General features: G+C 55.8%; 1 protein-coding gene across 1 annotated transcript in view; it reads left to right on the forward strand.

Annotated features, from left to right (window-relative positions):
* CNGB1 (cyclic nucleotide gated channel subunit beta 1) overlaps positions 1-15789 on the forward strand; it is a 71781-nt gene that overhangs the window by 3966 nt on the left and 52026 nt on the right. The window contains exons 2-12 of the mRNA XM_039232580.1: positions 3679-3854; positions 5847-5901; positions 6199-6271; positions 7102-7246; positions 7341-7371; positions 7555-7591; positions 9228-9303; positions 9591-9630; positions 10020-10179; positions 11527-11602; positions 13132-13168. Of these exons, the coding sequence (XP_039088511.1) occupies positions 3687-3854; positions 5847-5901; positions 6199-6271; positions 7102-7246; positions 7341-7371; positions 7555-7591; positions 9228-9303; positions 9591-9630; positions 10020-10179; positions 11527-11602; positions 13132-13168 (898 nt within the window). The 5' untranslated portion in view covers positions 3679-3686. The remainder of the gene's footprint in view (positions 1-3678; positions 3855-5846; positions 5902-6198; positions 6272-7101; positions 7247-7340; positions 7372-7554; positions 7592-9227; positions 9304-9590; positions 9631-10019; positions 10180-11526; positions 11603-13131; positions 13169-15789) is intronic.

Below are 15789 nucleotides of genomic sequence, written 5' to 3' on the forward strand. Positions count from 1 at the left end.
CTCCATCAAGCTAGAGGCCAGGGTGAATATCACCCATCTCACAGGCCATCTCACAGGCCGGGCAGAGCTGAAGAGCTTGCTATCCCCAGCCAGGGCCTGGCCAGAGGTGCCATGGCAGGAGCCTTTATCCCCTACAGCCTGGCATATTTAAAGAGGACAGGCAGGGACCACTTTGAGCTCTGTCACTGCTGTTGGCCCTCGCGGCAGCAAGAGCATCCTTGCATGCCAGCTACCTTGCCTATCAGAGGCCATGCACAGGGCGCTGGGGGAGGAGTGATCGAATGGGGCCCTGCGTGGGTGAGGCTTGGTCTGTGCTCCCCGCCCGAGGCTGAGCAACCTCAAGGCAGCGGAACCCCTGGGGAGTGGGCGAAGTCAGATGTGCCTGGGGGAAGAGAAAACGGTTCTAGGGTGAGGAAAATGAACAAACTTTGGCCACACACCAGTGTGGATGTCCCTCATATGCTTATGTATGGAGGGGAAGAAGCCAGAGGTCACTGGGTCACAGGATGATTTGTCGCTCTGCAGGCTCCTGACCAGTTCACATGCTCACCGCACATCAGCCGCACCGGTGCTGCCTGGCCCCTGTTCAAAACCATCATGGGCTTCCCTGGGCCGTCCACTAAAACCCAAAGACCTTACCATGGCTTATGGGCCGTACGTGATCCGTCCTGGCCAACCTCGACTTCATCTCCCAACGCTCTTCCTCACACCCTCTAAGTCCCTGGCCCCCTCCCTGTTCATCGGGTGCCTCCAGGCTCATTCCGGCCTCCCGACCTTTACCCTTGCAGTGTCTTCTGTCTGGAACACGGTCCATTCAGCTCTTGCTTTTCCTGTCTCGGGTCAAATCTCCCTTCTTCATGGAGGCCTGCCTGCCTTCCTCCCACTGCCACTCACGTGTGCACGCTGCTGGGTACAGAGGAGGAGCTCAGGCGATGGTGTGGACGACAAAGTCCCCATCCCTTGCTGGTCACCCCTCTACTGTACTCCCGCCCAGTTTCTTGTCACCTCACTGATCCCCTCTTCACTGGGCCTCTGTCCCTCTCTCCCCCAAGATCTCTGTGTCCCCACTAGGGCTGGACCTCAGTTCGGGGGCCAGCTCCCACACAGTCAGCCATCCCTCAGTCCTTGGATTCTTCCTAAAAACCCAGCCCTGGGACCACGGCCGACTGGGCAGAGCCCAAGGCAGGGGCTACTGAGGTCCTGCCCAAGCTGCAGAAGCCTGGGCCAGAGAGACTGTGTGAGTCCTGGGTCTGGAGCTGGAGGGATGGGTGTGCCTCCTGCCACTGCTGACTGAGAGCTCACAAGCCTCTGCCACCTAGAGTCTTCCAGAATCACACGGGGACATCAAGCTGTTATTCTTCCACCGGCCACCCTCTGGCTTGGTCAAGGTATGTGGCAAACTGGGCCCCTGGAACCTGGTGACTCATGGGGCCCCAACCAGGGCCATGTGGGGCTCCTTCCCTGGACCTAGATTCCTGCTGGCCCCTGGAGGGTTGCTGCTGGCTGCCTGGGCCTGGAGCGCCTGTCTTCTACCGCCACCTCCCCTCCCCTGTTCGGCCTCTGCTAATCCTTTGCACACGGCGCTGCAGCTGCCAATTAATCCCCCCTGGGTCTGAGAGACCGGCCGCAAGTGTCAGGGAGAAGGCAATTCCTGGCTGGTGGTCGGCATCTGAGCAGGTAACTCGGGATGAGGTGGTAGCTGGGTGGGGCCCTGGTGGGACCCCCATGCTCTCCTTCTAACAAGGCGTCTAGTCTTGGAGAATAGGGAGGGGAGGAAAACTGGGGCTTTGCAATCCGCCTGTGGGGCTCAAACCATAGTGACTCTTCGAGGCAGCTTATGACATGCAGATTCTAGGTCCTGCAAAAGGCTTAGAGGGGCCTAGGAATCTGTATTTTCACCAGCCTCCCAGAAGATACAGAAGAGCTGGTGATCCCAGCATCCTCCGAGGTCCCCCTGCCCGCCTTAGCCTCCCTTGTCAGTGTGTAATCAGCAGGGCCACGCAAATATTTCCATCCTGGAGAAGATGACTGGGTCTGAGGGAAGAAGAAAATTTGGGAGTGGGGAAGGCTTCCCTAGTCATTCCCAGAAAGTTCAGAAACAAACTGGGAAAAGGTTTGCAGGACTGGCCTGCAGAGCCAACCCTGGGCAAATGTCAACAGCACTGGAGGTGGGTGTGAGACACCTGGAGCCCAGAGGACCTGAATGTGACTCAGCTTGGCTGCTTACCAGCAGGATCACTTCAGGCAAGTCTATTCCTCTCTCTGTGCCTCTGTTTCCTGAGCTCTAAAGTGGTAACAATTATTTTCCTGAGGCTGGTGGCAGACGGGGAGAAGGATGAATGTGATCAAGGGTGGAAGACACCTTAGCTCGGTTTTGCCTCATGGGACTGGCTGGGGTGGGCAGAATCCGCCAGCTGAAACATATGGCCTTGGGCTCTACCAGCCTTGGAAATCGCTGTGTCTGTGTTCCCCACCCCACAAGGCAATGGAAGGCCAGAGGGGTTCACGTCTGGCTCCGGTTCACCTTTTCGGAGGCTGAGTCAGGGATCTGATTTCCCACCTGGAGCTCTCTGCTCTCGCCTGCACAGCTGGGTGCTGAGGCCAGAGTGGTGGCAGAAGTCACGGCTGTGAACATCGGGCAGGAGGCACAGCCAAGGGGCTGTGGGGAAAGGGCACTGGGGCATGGATCCCGGGCCCTGTGCCTGTCCTTTCCAGCCTGGGGCCAGCGTCCCTAGCAGAGGAGGGACAGAGAAGCACTCTATCATGCTGGGCACCCCCCCAGAAGGGCCCTTTCAAGGGTGGAAGTTTGCACATACTGACCTGTGTGGCAGCCACTGGGCCAGGCTGCCATGCAGGGATTTAGTCATAAGGGCTGAGGCCTCCCATTCCCAGAAGATACATGTTGCCAGAAACTATACCCCTAGATGGTTGGGCTGAAATATCACAGTAAATCTTGAAAAAGGGACTTAGTTGTAGTTTTATCTTAAAATTGTTTAAGTCATGAGAACAGGTTGATTTTTATGTTAAAACATTTTCTGTTCATATGCTATTGACAATGTATTTTTAAAAATTCATGTTGGGATCATGATGAATGTGATATTTCTACAATTAGTGTTCTTGTTTGACACCAGATAATAGTCATAGCCATTTATTAAGTGCTCAGAGTGTGCGCGCCATGTTCTCACCAGGTTATCTTAGCCTCACAATGATTTCTGCGGGATAGGTACTGTAACATCCCCATTTTACAGACAAGCAAAACTGAGGCACAGAGAGTTTAACTGATTTGGTCATTCCTGGAGTCCTGAGCATGAACATCTTTCCATATTCGTTCAAACAGACCCATCTTTTTCATGGCTTCCAGAGTATTCCGTTATTGGATGTATTGTAATTTATTTAATATGTGTCCCTCTTACAGGTGAACATTTAGGAACTTTCTAATAACCAGGTTCCTACTGGCAAATATTTGGGTGTTTTTCATCTTTTTTATAACACTGTTGTGACCAAGCTCTTTATACACATGTTTTTGGCCTGAGTATCTCTATCAGAAGGCAAATTGGCAAAGATGTTTTTAAAGATGAATGAGAGAAGGGGGGCATGTGTGACCCACAAAAGTGGCTCCCAAATGCTGGGAGCAGCAGTGGGCACTCTGGGGAGGCCTAAGGACTCTGTCTTCTACAGGCACCAGGATGTGGAGCTGGGTCCAGAAAGTGCTGCCTCAGCCCCCGGGGCCCCCTCAGAAGACCAAGATGGAGGAGGAGGAGGAGGGGGCAGAACCAGAACCAGAGGTGGAGCTGGAACCAGAGCCAGAGCCTAAAACAGCCCCCAAGGAGGCCGAGCTAGAGGACAAGTCCCTGGTAAGAGGCTGAGGCTGAGGAGGCCATACTAGCCTTGTGGCTCTGGGAGTTCCCAACTTGGGTCAGCTGCCGCCCCCAGGGACCTTCGAGGGGACTCAAGTGCATCCAAACCTGCCAGTTCTACATCCCATCCATTCAGGAGCCTGATGACAACTAGTTCAGAAGTTCAATTAAAAAGATTTGATTTAGTTCCTAATGGATGCCAGGCCTGTGCACTGTGCTGGGAGCGTAATGATGAGTAAGGCATTGCCCCAGGGGTCAGAAGACAAGTACCAGCCAGGTCATCCTACCAGGACACAGAGGTGACGGGAAAATTCAGGGAGCTCCAACACTGGGCTCAGATCTTCCCTCCCAGGGGGACCAAACAAGCATATCACACGGAAGTATGGGAGCTCAGAGGAGGGAGAGAAGCATCTTAACTCTGGAGAATGGAAGCTGGTGGGGCTTGCTCCTAGACACAGAGGGCGGGCCCGCATGGGACTGGAGATGGTGACCTGGGGCCTGTCTCGTGGAGGAAGGGCTGGTCCTGGGCAGCCTGGGTATGTTCAGGAGATAGTGACCACCCAGGTAGAGAATTTGTGTGCATATGTGTTTGTGTGTACACACATGTATGTACACACATGTGCATGCCATGTGTCCTTAATGGTATGTCTGTGCATACATATGCATTAGCAAATTTTGTGCATGCACACACACATATTTACATGTATTTTTATGCACGCATGTACACATATATGTACACATTTATGTCACATGCAGTGTGTCTGTAGTGCATGTAAGGCATGCTGTCAGTGTATGAGTGTGTCCATGGATATATTTCTGAGTTTGTGAATGTATTCATGTGTTTGTGTATGCTCGTTTATGTTTCTGTGCATGTATGTGTGTGAACACATTTGTGTGTAGCCGTATGTTTGTATACATACATGTTTTATACACATGCACGTGCATGCACATGTATGCGTGTTCAGCTGCAGAACTTTGTGTGTATGTATGTATGTGTATGCACACACACATGTGTGTATGTTCATCCATGTGTGTATTTGATTGTGTGTTGATGTACATATGAAATGATGTATTCGTGAGTACGTTACTGTGTCAGTGCATGTGTGTGTGCAGATGCCTAGGCTTATGTAACTGAGCATATATATGTGCATGTGTGTACACATGAGTATCTGTGTCTGTGTATGTATGCAAATGTGTGTGTGTATGCACACGTTTGGGTGTCTGTGTCTGTACACTTGCATATGTGCATGTCTGCACGCATGCACATGTATGTATGAAAATGTCTGCATGTGCCTCTAAGCACATGCATGTGTATTGGGGCATGCACGCACATTCAAATGTATACGCACAGCACATGTGCTTTGTGTCCTGCACACACACATGCATGTGTGAGCAGATACACTTATTTTCATGTCTGTGCATGTGTATGCACACACCTCTGTTACTGCATGTGTACACATGTGTGTTCATGTATACATGCATCTAACTGCACATATGTGGACATTTATGTGACCCATACGTTTAGGTGTATGAGTGTGTGCGTGTGTGTGTCTGTACATGCACATATGTGCGCACAGCACTAGGAGCTGCAGCTGCAGAGGCAGGGGAATGGCAGATTTGGCCCAGAGGAGAGGGAGAGCTCTGGCGGGGGGTGGGGGGATAGGTGTGCGGGTCCTCTCACCTCCCTCTCCAAACTCTCTTCAGTTTGCCTAAAGGCTTTATAACTGTCTCCCTTGTTCCTCCCTGTTCTCAGGCCACTGGAGTGGGGCAGCTTCCTGGGGGAGGTGAAAGGCTTGGGGCTACCTTGGTAGGGGGGCACCCTGGACGTGGGACCCCTGGGGTTGTGAGGGCGGAAGCGTCCCAAGTAGAAGGTGAAGCTGCTGGGATTTACAGGGACAATTGTAAGAACAGAGCGGTTTGGTCCTGTGGGGTAGGGGTTCCTTAGTGCGTGAACCCTGAGGGCTTCCTTGTCCTGTTTGATCCTTGCAGCCACCGGAGGAGCCATCCAGGGAGGAAGTGGCTGCAGCTGAGCCAGCCCCTCAGGGTAAGTGCTGGAAACCCAGGCTGGCAGGACCAGCAGCAAGGGGGAAAGTATATTCTCTCTCAGGGCCTTGCAGAGTTCATAGGCCAGCAGGCCCATTTCACAGATGAAAAAACTGAGGCTCAGACAAGTTGAGGATCGGGTTCCTGGGGACTTTTTAGCTGTGCTGAGCTAGAACCCTGGGCTTCTGACTCCTTTGGGGTTCTCTTTCCTCTACCTCTGACTTGACCTCCCTCACAGGGTAGACCTCCCTAGGTAATCTGAGGCTCCAGATCTAAAGTATGGGGGATTCTTTTCCAGAAACTCAGGAGGCTGCCCCTACGTCACCCACATCCCTCCAGGCCCAGGTCGCTGTGGTTCCCGAAGTGAACAGGTACCACACCTCCATCCCCTCTCCTCGGGGCCAGCCCCCACCTCCAAAAAAACCTAGGGAGCCACTTGGGGGTGGGGACTGACACTGTCTCAGGTCTCCAGTTATTTGCTGGCAGCTGCCCAGAACATCTTGGGAACTGGCTGAACAGAGCCTCAAGCAGAAGGCAGGGATCTCCTGGGCCAAATGGGCAATGTGACCAAGAGAAATGGAGACTAGGGGCCGGGCATTCTCAATGCTTGGGTGAAATGCAGATCCAGTGTGGCCAGGGCTTCTGATTTTTTTCAGTGAAGCTAGAAATCCAGACTTTTGTGTAAAATCTCCAAGTTGGCTCATTTTAGACCGTTAGAGCTTATCCAGTGAGCCTATCTGTGTGTGGTCCGCGGGGAGTGGGGGGCGGCAGGCTAGCCTATGGGAGTGAGTCTGCGACCCTCATATTTAGGCTGCCCAACCTCAGCCACAAGGAAAAGGCCCCACAGGAAACCCTCAACCCTTCTGACCCTTCTGGAGCACAGCACGTGCCAAGTGTAGGATGGGACCCCCTGGAGCCAGGCTAAGGGGAAAGCAGGATAATAGATCTTGGCTGCTTTGGACCAAGCATCTGTTGGGGGTGGACTCAGGATGGTACTGCGCATACCCGGCCTCATCAAGGTCTGGTGTCCGCCATTTTCCAGAGTTGGATGCAAGCCTTGGGGGAAGGTGACATATCTGAAGACTCACTGGGGAGATAGACATTTGGGATTCAACCCGAGTTCTTTAGGACACTAGAGAGTGCCACTCGGATCAGGGAGGGGCTGGGGACCTGAGGGCAAACTGGGATCTTTGTCCCTCAGCACTCCCAGCGGCTGGGTGCTGACCTGGTTCAAGAAAGGCATGGAGAAAGTTGTCCCACAGCCCGTGCTCAGCAGCGGGCCAGCCCAGACCACTGCTGCTGGCTCGGAGGGCCCCGCTCAGGTACTTGTGGGGGTGGGAGCTGAGGTGGGTTTGGTGGGGAAGGGCAGGGTGGGAGGCCATTGGGTCTGGGTTCTCTGTCCTCACCTGTCTGTCTGTCTGTCTGTCCTGCCTGCCACAGGTCCCTGGGCAATGCAGCAACGCGGGCTCAGGTAAGGCCAGGAGGCAGGATGGCTTTTTGGGGGTGGGACTAGGACCTTGCCCCTGCGGAGAGCTCACAGGCTGGGGACTCTCATCTGCCTGGCTCTGGATTCCAACCCCGTTTGAGTGAGGCTTACCGGCAGAGGGGGTCTGGGCAGGCCGCTTGCCGCTGACCACCTTCCTTTCTTCTGCAGATGGACTCACTGTGGCCCCTGGGGCCCAGGACACTGGGTAAGTCCCCATTCTTGAGCGCTGGTTTGGCCCCTGAGCCTCATCTGTTGTGTGTGTGGTTGGGGGAGCTGTGTGACCAAAGCAGGAACAGGGTCCATCATCACCTCCGTGTGTGACCTTGAAATTGCCTCTCATCTCTTCCGGACCTCACTTTTCTCATCCTTACAATGGAGCCAAAGGTCCCTATGCATCCTGTGGTTTGTTGTGCTGATTTCTGGGAGAGCCCCAGGTGGGAGGCCATGGGGAGAAGGCATGGATGAGCTCCTCATAGTTGGGCTCGTGTATGTGGGCATCGTATGGGGCCCAGGGGCAGGGCTGGGGCCACTGTGGGGGACATAGGGGCCCCTAGGTTGGCCTCGCAGTTGGTAATAGCTTCGAACTTCTCTGACTTGACCCAGGTGGGTGGCTGTCTTGTTTTAAGGGTGGGTGGGGCCTATGGCAAACAGGGGAGCCCACATTCTTCTCTAGGAGGGCCCCACTCAGCTCCCATAGTCTCTGCCTAGCAGGAGTTCAGGCCCAGTTTGGCCAGATTCTCCAGGTTTTTAGGAAAAGCTAGAAATTTAGGGTTTTGTGTAATCCTTAAATTTTAGAGACAGAGCATGAGCAGGGGAGGGGCAGAGAGAGGGAGACGCAGAATCTGAAACAGGCTCTAGGCTCTGAGCTGTCAGCACAGAACCTGATGTGGGGCTCGAACCCACGAACCATGAGATCATGACCTGAGCTGAAGTTGGATGCTCAACCAACTGAGCCACCCAGGCGCCCCAAGACTGCTGGGTTCTTGGGTGCAGGGACTTTTATCTCGTCACTGCTGAACCCTGGTGCCTGGCACAGGGCCTGCCATAAGGAGGGGACGCAGCACAGAGGGAATGAATGAATGTGTGTGATTGCACACACATTCATTCATTCATCCATCCATTCATTTTTCTAGTCACGGTCATCTATTTCTTTTTGTCCCCTGGAGGCTGCCCAGATCAGGGATCCCCAGGGCCACTTGACTGACTCATGAGATCCGTAAGGCAATTCAGGATGAAGTCCCCCAGAGGACTTGCCGGCTTTCTTTTGGGGCAATACCTGGGGGGATGGGATCCCCTGTGAACATGGGTTTCCCCAGCAGAGGGAGGGGCTGCCTGGAGGCCAGTTGGATCTGGGACCCATTTACCCCAGGGCAGTTATGTAATTTGCAGGGCCCAGCGCAAAATGAAAATGCAGGACTCCTTTAAAAAATCACTAAGAGTTTAAGATTGTGACAACAGCATTAATACCAAAAGCGGGCCCTTCTACGTATGGGTCCCTGTGTGACTGCACCACTCACAGACCCACGAAGCCAGACCTATCTGTCCCAGGCACAGGGAGTCCCCCATGCTGCATTTATGTCCCCAGGCAGCTCCTATTTTTCACCTGCTGTCCAGGTGCCCAAGGCAGGGCCTGTTGTTCTAGGCCTGGTGCAGCCATGGGTAGAATTTGGGGCTGGCAGAAGTTGCCCCGCTACCAGAGACCCTTCTAGAGTATTCAGTACAAGGTCCCCACTGTGCAGAATGGGACCAGAGGTGAGGAAGGGCTGGTCGAAGCCTGGGATTCCCATAGACGTTCAGGTCAGGGTACTTGGTTTCTCCACTGACCCCTGTCCCGTTTGCAGGCCTGGACCTCGGCTGCTCAAGTGGCTTGAGCAGAATCTGGAGAAAGTGCTGCCTCAGCCCCCCCAAATCTCCAAGGTAAGTGGAGGAAAAGGAGGAGCAGGCAGACGACCACCTGGGAGGGTTTCTGGGGCCCCAAGGAGGACATATGTGGTCCAGCAGGCTGTCCCCACCCCCTGGGACATGCAGAGGGGTGCTGTCCTCCCTGGAGGCTTCTTCTTGATGGAGAGGAGTGACTGCAAAACAGCTAGGGGATTCACGGGGAGGGAGGGAGCCCCTGCTACCTACCCCGGGCACCACTGGCCAGGGAGGGAATGCAGAGGGCTTGCTTTACTCCGTGCCCTCACTCCCTGTCTCTGATCTAGGACCTGGAAGATGAGCCTGCAGATGCTGCCTTGGGCCCAGGTACAGGGAGGGGACCAGGGAAGGGCTGCCGGGCATGGCCATGGGTTGGGCTGGGGTTGCCACTGGGGCCCGAGGGATCCTGGAGGAGGACCTTAGCCCTCATCCAGGCTCGGGAGGGGTTCAGGGCTTGTGGAGTAGGGCTGTTGTGGTGGGCCCTGGAACCCCTCCCCAGTCTAGGCTGGAAGCCAGTGGCATGGAACTGCCCCGTGAGGTCTTGGACAAGTCCCTGGAGCTTCCCAGGCCTCAGTGCCATGTCTGCCTGATGAGAGGAGTCGTTGGAGTGGTCCCAAAGGGCTCCTTACTCAGTCATGCGGGTCCCCTGTGCCCGTGAGGGGTTGCATGGAGCTCTGCTTTGTCATCTCTAGACTCGTGCTCTCCCTGCTGTTTAGAGCCCCCAGGACCCCCTTTGGAAAGGGAGCCCATGCTGCAGGCCCCGGAGAGCCCCCCCATGCCCACCGCTGGCCCCCCGGAGCCCAAGGAGGAGCCATCTTCAGAGCCCCAGCCTACCTTTCAGGATTCCTCCCTGCCACCCCCTGGGGACCCTGCCAGGTGAGCCCCCCAAATGTCATGCCTTCCATGGAGAGCAGGATCAGTGCTTTGCCTCAGCCCAGCACCCAACACTTCACCAAACTAGTTGTTGTTGTTCTTTGTTGTTTGTTGTTGTTTGAGAGAGAGAGAGAGAGAGAGAGAGAGAGAGAGAGAGTGTGAGCGGGGGAGAGGAGCAGAGGAAGAGAGAGAGAGACAGTATCTTAGTCTCCATGCTCATGAGGCACACAGCCCAGCACAGGGCTTGATCCCATGACCCCGGGATCATGACCTTAGCTGAAATCAGGAGTCAGATGCTCAACCGACTGAGCCACCCAAGCACCCCCAAACTAGTTTTTTAAATTATAAAAGTAACTCATGCAGGGGCATCTGGGTGGCTCAGTTGGTTAAATGTACGACTTCGGCTCAGGTCACGATCACACGGTTTGTGGGTTCGAGCTCCCCATCGGGTTCTGTGCTGACAGCTAGCTCAGAGCCTGGAGCCTGTTTCAGATTCTGTGTGTCTCCTTCTCTCTCTGCCCCTCCCCCACTCGTGCTCTGTCTCTCTGTCTCAAAAATTAAAAAAAAGTAACCCATGCACTGGGCAGAAAATTTAAAGGGGTTTCCAGGACCCTGGTGCCTGGGTGACTCAGTCTGTTAAGCAGCTCTGGTCATGCTCTTGTCTGTGGGTTCGATCCCTGTGTCAGGCTCTGTGCTGAAGACTTGGAGCCTGGGGCCTTCTTCAGATTCTGTGTCTCCCTCTCTCTCTGTCCCTCCCTTGCTTGCATCTGTCTGTCTGTCTCAAAAATATATAAAGATTAAAAAATTAAAGACAAAATATACGCAAAAAGTGTATCTTAGGGGTGGTTTTATCTGGATAGATCTGCTTCATTCTGCATATAGAGTGCTGCAGAGTACTCTATTATGTGGTGGTACCAGCTTTTATGTAGCCATTTGCTGGGCACTTAGCCTTATTTCCACTCTTTTGCTGCAATCAGTGGCTTGTACGGGCATCATTTCACTCACGTGCAAGTAAATCTGTAGGGCAAATCTGAGAACCTGGCATCACTGAGCCAAAGGCTGCATGCATTTAAAATCGGGATATGTGTTGCCAAATTCTCCTGCCCTGGCAGTGTGTAAGAAACCTGCATGCACTTCCGGAGAGGAGTGGGGGTGGGTGGATGCTGAGCAACCTGCTGGGGTCTGAGGCATACCCAGAGGGAGGGGGGCAACCGTCTTTGGGGCTAGAGACCTGGGTTTTGGCCTGCCTTCCGGTGGGCTTGCTGTCTGCCTTGGGCGGGACCGGAGTCTGGTCTCAGTTTCCCCGTGAGCCCCACCACTTAGACATAGCCTGGTCTCTCTCACTTGCAGGTTGATGGCTTGGCTCTTGCACCGGCTGGAGATGGCCCTGCCGCAGCCGGTGCTCCACGGGAAGGCTGGCGAACAGGTCTGTGCTGGGCTGGGGGAGGGAGGCCCTAAGCAGTGGTGGGAGGGGCCTTGCTGAGGCCTGGACTGATGGCCTGGGGGCGGAGCTCAGGCGCGGATCCAGGTCCGGGGGCGGGCACGCAGGCACCGGGGCGCAGAAGGCACAGCCTGCGGTGAGGGCACGGGGACGCAGCCTGCCTGTCTGCTCACGTTTATACCGCATACTTTCTCTGACGGGCTGCGGCCGCGGGGCTGAGAAGTGCTGGCCCAGCCTGCCAACCAGGAGGCCACAATCAGTGGGGAAGGTGCTTCCATGGAGGGAGCGGAGGGAATGTGGGATGCAGAGGAGGAGCCGACCCTCCCCAGCATGAAGGACGGCTTTCTGGTGGAGGTGGCTCGCAAGCTGAAACCTGAGGGTGAGGTAGGATGTGGGTGGTGTAGGAAGAGCCCTTCAGGCAGAGGATCAGCATATGCAAAGGACAGGGGACCAGAGAGGCCAGGAACGTTCTGGAAAGAAGTGGGGCTTGGGGCTTGCAGGAAACCAGAGAGCCTTGTGTGCATTTCTGAGAACCTAGGACTCCAACGTGGGTGGGTGGAGAGAGCAAGGCCTCCCGTCACCTCTTCCTCCCCCTCTCCAAGAACCTGGCACCGGGCCCTTCTCTCTTGGGGACAATTGTATATCTTTTTTTTTTTTTTTTAAGTTTTATTTGTTGATTTAAAAAAATGTTTATTTATTTTGAGAGAGAGAGCGAGCACTTGTGTGGGAGGGGGAGAGGGAGAGGAAAAGACAAACTCCCAAGCAAGTTCCATGATGTCAGCACAGAGCCTGACATGGAGCTCCATCCCATGAACCGTGAGATCATGACCTGAGTGGAGAGCAAGAGCAAGAGTCAGGTGGCTTAAGTGACTGAGCCACCCAGGCGCCCTGACAATTGTCACCTGGAACTGGAAGGTCGGAGGCCTGGCTTCCAGTCCTGGCTGCAACAGGCGGTGGGCCGGAAACCTCAGGGCCCCCTTTCCCTGCAGGCCGAGCCCTCAGGCTCCGTGTCCGTGTGGCCTCTGCAGTGGCAGAGGAAATGTAGCTTTGGAGTTTTCCAAGAGGAGGAAAAGAGCCTTGGTGGCAGGAACATTGTGTCGGTGAAGGTGCCCTCACAGAGAGGAGGGGCCCCTGAGGACGGGGCTGGGGCAGGGGAGGGTGTGCAGTGGGGAGAGCCCTCTCCTGCAGCCGGAGCTCTGAGACAGCCCTCAGGGAAGGCGGGGAGGAGGTTCTCCCTACAGGGAGAGTGGAGGAGAGTGGAGGGTTAGCAGCTCAGGCAGGGGGCCCAGCTGAGCTGGGACCAAGTGGTGATCCAGGGAGGACCCTGCCTAAAACACGGGGTGAGCTCTGAGGCAGGAGGGGGGAAGCAGGCCAGAGAGGAGCCGGCAGTCATGGGACCTTCTGCGGGTGTCCTGTAGGGGTGAGGAAAGCCTTCCTGCCCCTGCGTGTGCGGGGGGAGGGGGTGGAAGCATGGGGGCCGGTGAGGAGGACACCGCGCTCTTCTCCCCATGCAGGAGCCCGATTCCCCTGTGACGTGTGACGTGCAGACCGGTAAGTGACCCCTTAGTGGGTCCTCGTGTGCGTCTCCGGGAGGGTTGCTTGGCCTGTGCGCACAGTGGGGTGGTTCCTGGTCACACCTGAACTTGCGTGGGGGCTGCGTTTGGGGCCTCCTGACCTGGAGCTGAGAGAGCCATGGCCTGGAGGCCTCCCCTCAGGTCAGCCCGGCCGGGTGGCCAGAGCCTGGCCCAGGGACACATGGTGGCCGGAGGCCCCTTCTGGGACCTGGGGAGAGACGTGGTGGGGGACCTGGCTTGCCTTCCAGTTTCTACCCAGAGAAAACAGTTCTGAGGCTAAGTCGGATGGACCCTCTTTCTCTGGCAACACCTAGAGAGCGCTCCCACGACCCCTGGGCCAGTGGGTTTGGTCAGGCAGAGTCCCCGGTGGAAGGATGAGGGGAGAGGCATGGGGTCTCCTTGGGGGAACTAGATCCCCGAAACTCTAGCTCCATTGAGTCAGGAGGGCTCCCCTTACCTATGGGAGGTGTGTGCTGCCCTTATCCCAGCCTGGCACCAGTACCGGGGATGGACTGAGGCCAGGAGGGGAAGGCTAGCGTCTAGAATCTGTTGTTCCTTCCTTTCACAGCCTCAGGAAAAGCATGTGGTGTACAGGACATTCATTCATTCATCCATTCATTCACAAAGGTCATGGAAGGCCTGTTATGTACCAGGCCTGTGATAATCCTAGAAGTGAGCAAAGCAGAGTTGAGGGCCAGTGAGTGGTGGCCCACCCGGGACACAGGCCCTCAGAGCACAGTGGGGTCCCCAGGACCCATGTCCTAGGCTGGAATAGCTCCGCCAGGCTGATGGTGGCCTTTATGAGCACCCTGAGGGTGAGGACAGCCGCCCTGAGGGTGAGGATGGCCATCTCAGCCTGGAGCCCAGACAGGCCAGTTGCCCAGGCAGTTGGGGTCTGGCAGAGTGGCCGTGGGAGGAGGTGGGATTTCTATGATCATGACAGTGTCGTGAGGGGTAGGCTTCAGAGCAGGGCTTGCTCGGTCTCATGGAGTCTGCGCAGAGCAGGGGCCCCCATGGCCGTTGGGGCTGGCAGAGACACAGAGATGTGCCCAGGGTCACAGAGCAAGTAGCCACAGTGGCGAGTAGCATCCAATGGCCTGGCAGCCATTGTCAAGGTTAAAGGAACAGAAAACGTTCCATGGAGCACAGCTTCCGGAGTGGGGGCCACCGAGAGCTCTGACAGCGGAGCCCCTGGCCCTGTCCTCTCTTCCTCTCGGCTCCTCTGGAAGGAGGCGGGGTGCTCAGCCGGCCGGAGACAGGGCCTCCCCGTGAGCCCGGAGTGTGTGGCTTGTGGGTGGGCTCTGGTGTGTTAGCTCCCCAGATTCTGCCAGAACAAAGGACCACAAACTGGGTGCCTTTGAACAGCAGAATGTGTTCTCTCACAGTTCAGGGTGCGGAAACCCCAACTCGAAGTCCTGCGGAGGGGGAGGTCGGCTCCTCCCAGTGCTCTAGGGAGAAACCCTCCCATCCTTCTCTCCTGGCTTCTGGTGACTGCTGGCCATCCTCCGGCCCCGTGGCTGCTAGCTGGCCTCCACTCGTTGCCTTTTCCCTCGTGTCGGTCACATCTTCTCTCCTTCCTCTCACACACACACCAGCCGTGGATACAAGGCCCACCCCAAATCCACGATGAGCTGCTCTTGAGGTCCTTTAACTAATGACATCTGCAAAGCCCCTATTTCCAAATGAGGCCACATTCACAGGTCATAGGGATCAGGACTGAATATATGTTTTGGGGGGACACTATTCAGCCCACTCTGTGGGGTGACCCCAAGGGGCTGGGGGGTGAGTTCCTTCTCCTGTTGCTGACTCTGTCCCCCGCCTCCCTGCCCTTTCATCATTCATGTACCTGCCCATTCATTCCCTCCACCTGCCCACCCAGCCACCCACCCTTCTGTCTTGTTTCAGGCGTGGCAGCAGCGGGGGGCCTCTGAAACAAGAGAGAAGGGATCCTGGGAGAGCGCGGATGGACAAACGGACGGATGAATGGAAGGAGAGAAGGGTGCCCTGAAGACCTGCAGGGGAGGGGGAAGAGATGGCCATTGACCCATGCCCTCCTTGAACAGTGTCCCCCTTGCCATTCCCCGCGCTCCCTGGCAAAGTGAAAGGAGCCAGTCCCGCAGCCGCTTCTCTGAGACCAAGGCCCCTTTCCACGGAAGCCAGGGAAGGTCAGCCAAGGGCAGCCTGTGGGACTTGGGCCACACAGCAGACACCAGACGGCTGTGGGAAAGCCTGTGGAGGACTCCCTTTGAGAAGCTGCCCGTACAACCCTCAGCATGGTACCTGGTACACAGTTGGTGCCCCAAAGGGGCACAACTTTTCCCGGAAGAGGATCCCCTGAGGCTTGGCTGTGTTCGCTCCCTGGAAGAGTTGGGGTCCGCCAGTGGACAGCAGCACAGGCCCTCGGTGACATTAAAAAGCATAAATGAGGGGCACCTGGGTGGCTCAGTCGGTTAAGCGTCCGACTTCAGCTCAGGTCATGATCTCATTCGTGGGTTCGAGCCCCGCATCAGTCTCTGTGCTGCCTGCCAGCTCAGAACCTAGAGCCTGTTTCCGATTCTGTGTCTCCCTTTCTCTCTGACCCCCCCCCCCCCCCCCCCC

The sequence above is a fragment of the Hyaena hyaena genome, unplaced genomic scaffold, assembly GCF_003009895.1.
Source record: "Hyaena hyaena isolate Hyena2069 unplaced genomic scaffold, ASM300989v1 scaffold_68, whole genome shotgun sequence".
NCBI classification, from domain to species: Eukaryota; Metazoa; Chordata; class Mammalia; order Carnivora; family Hyaenidae; genus Hyaena; species Hyaena hyaena.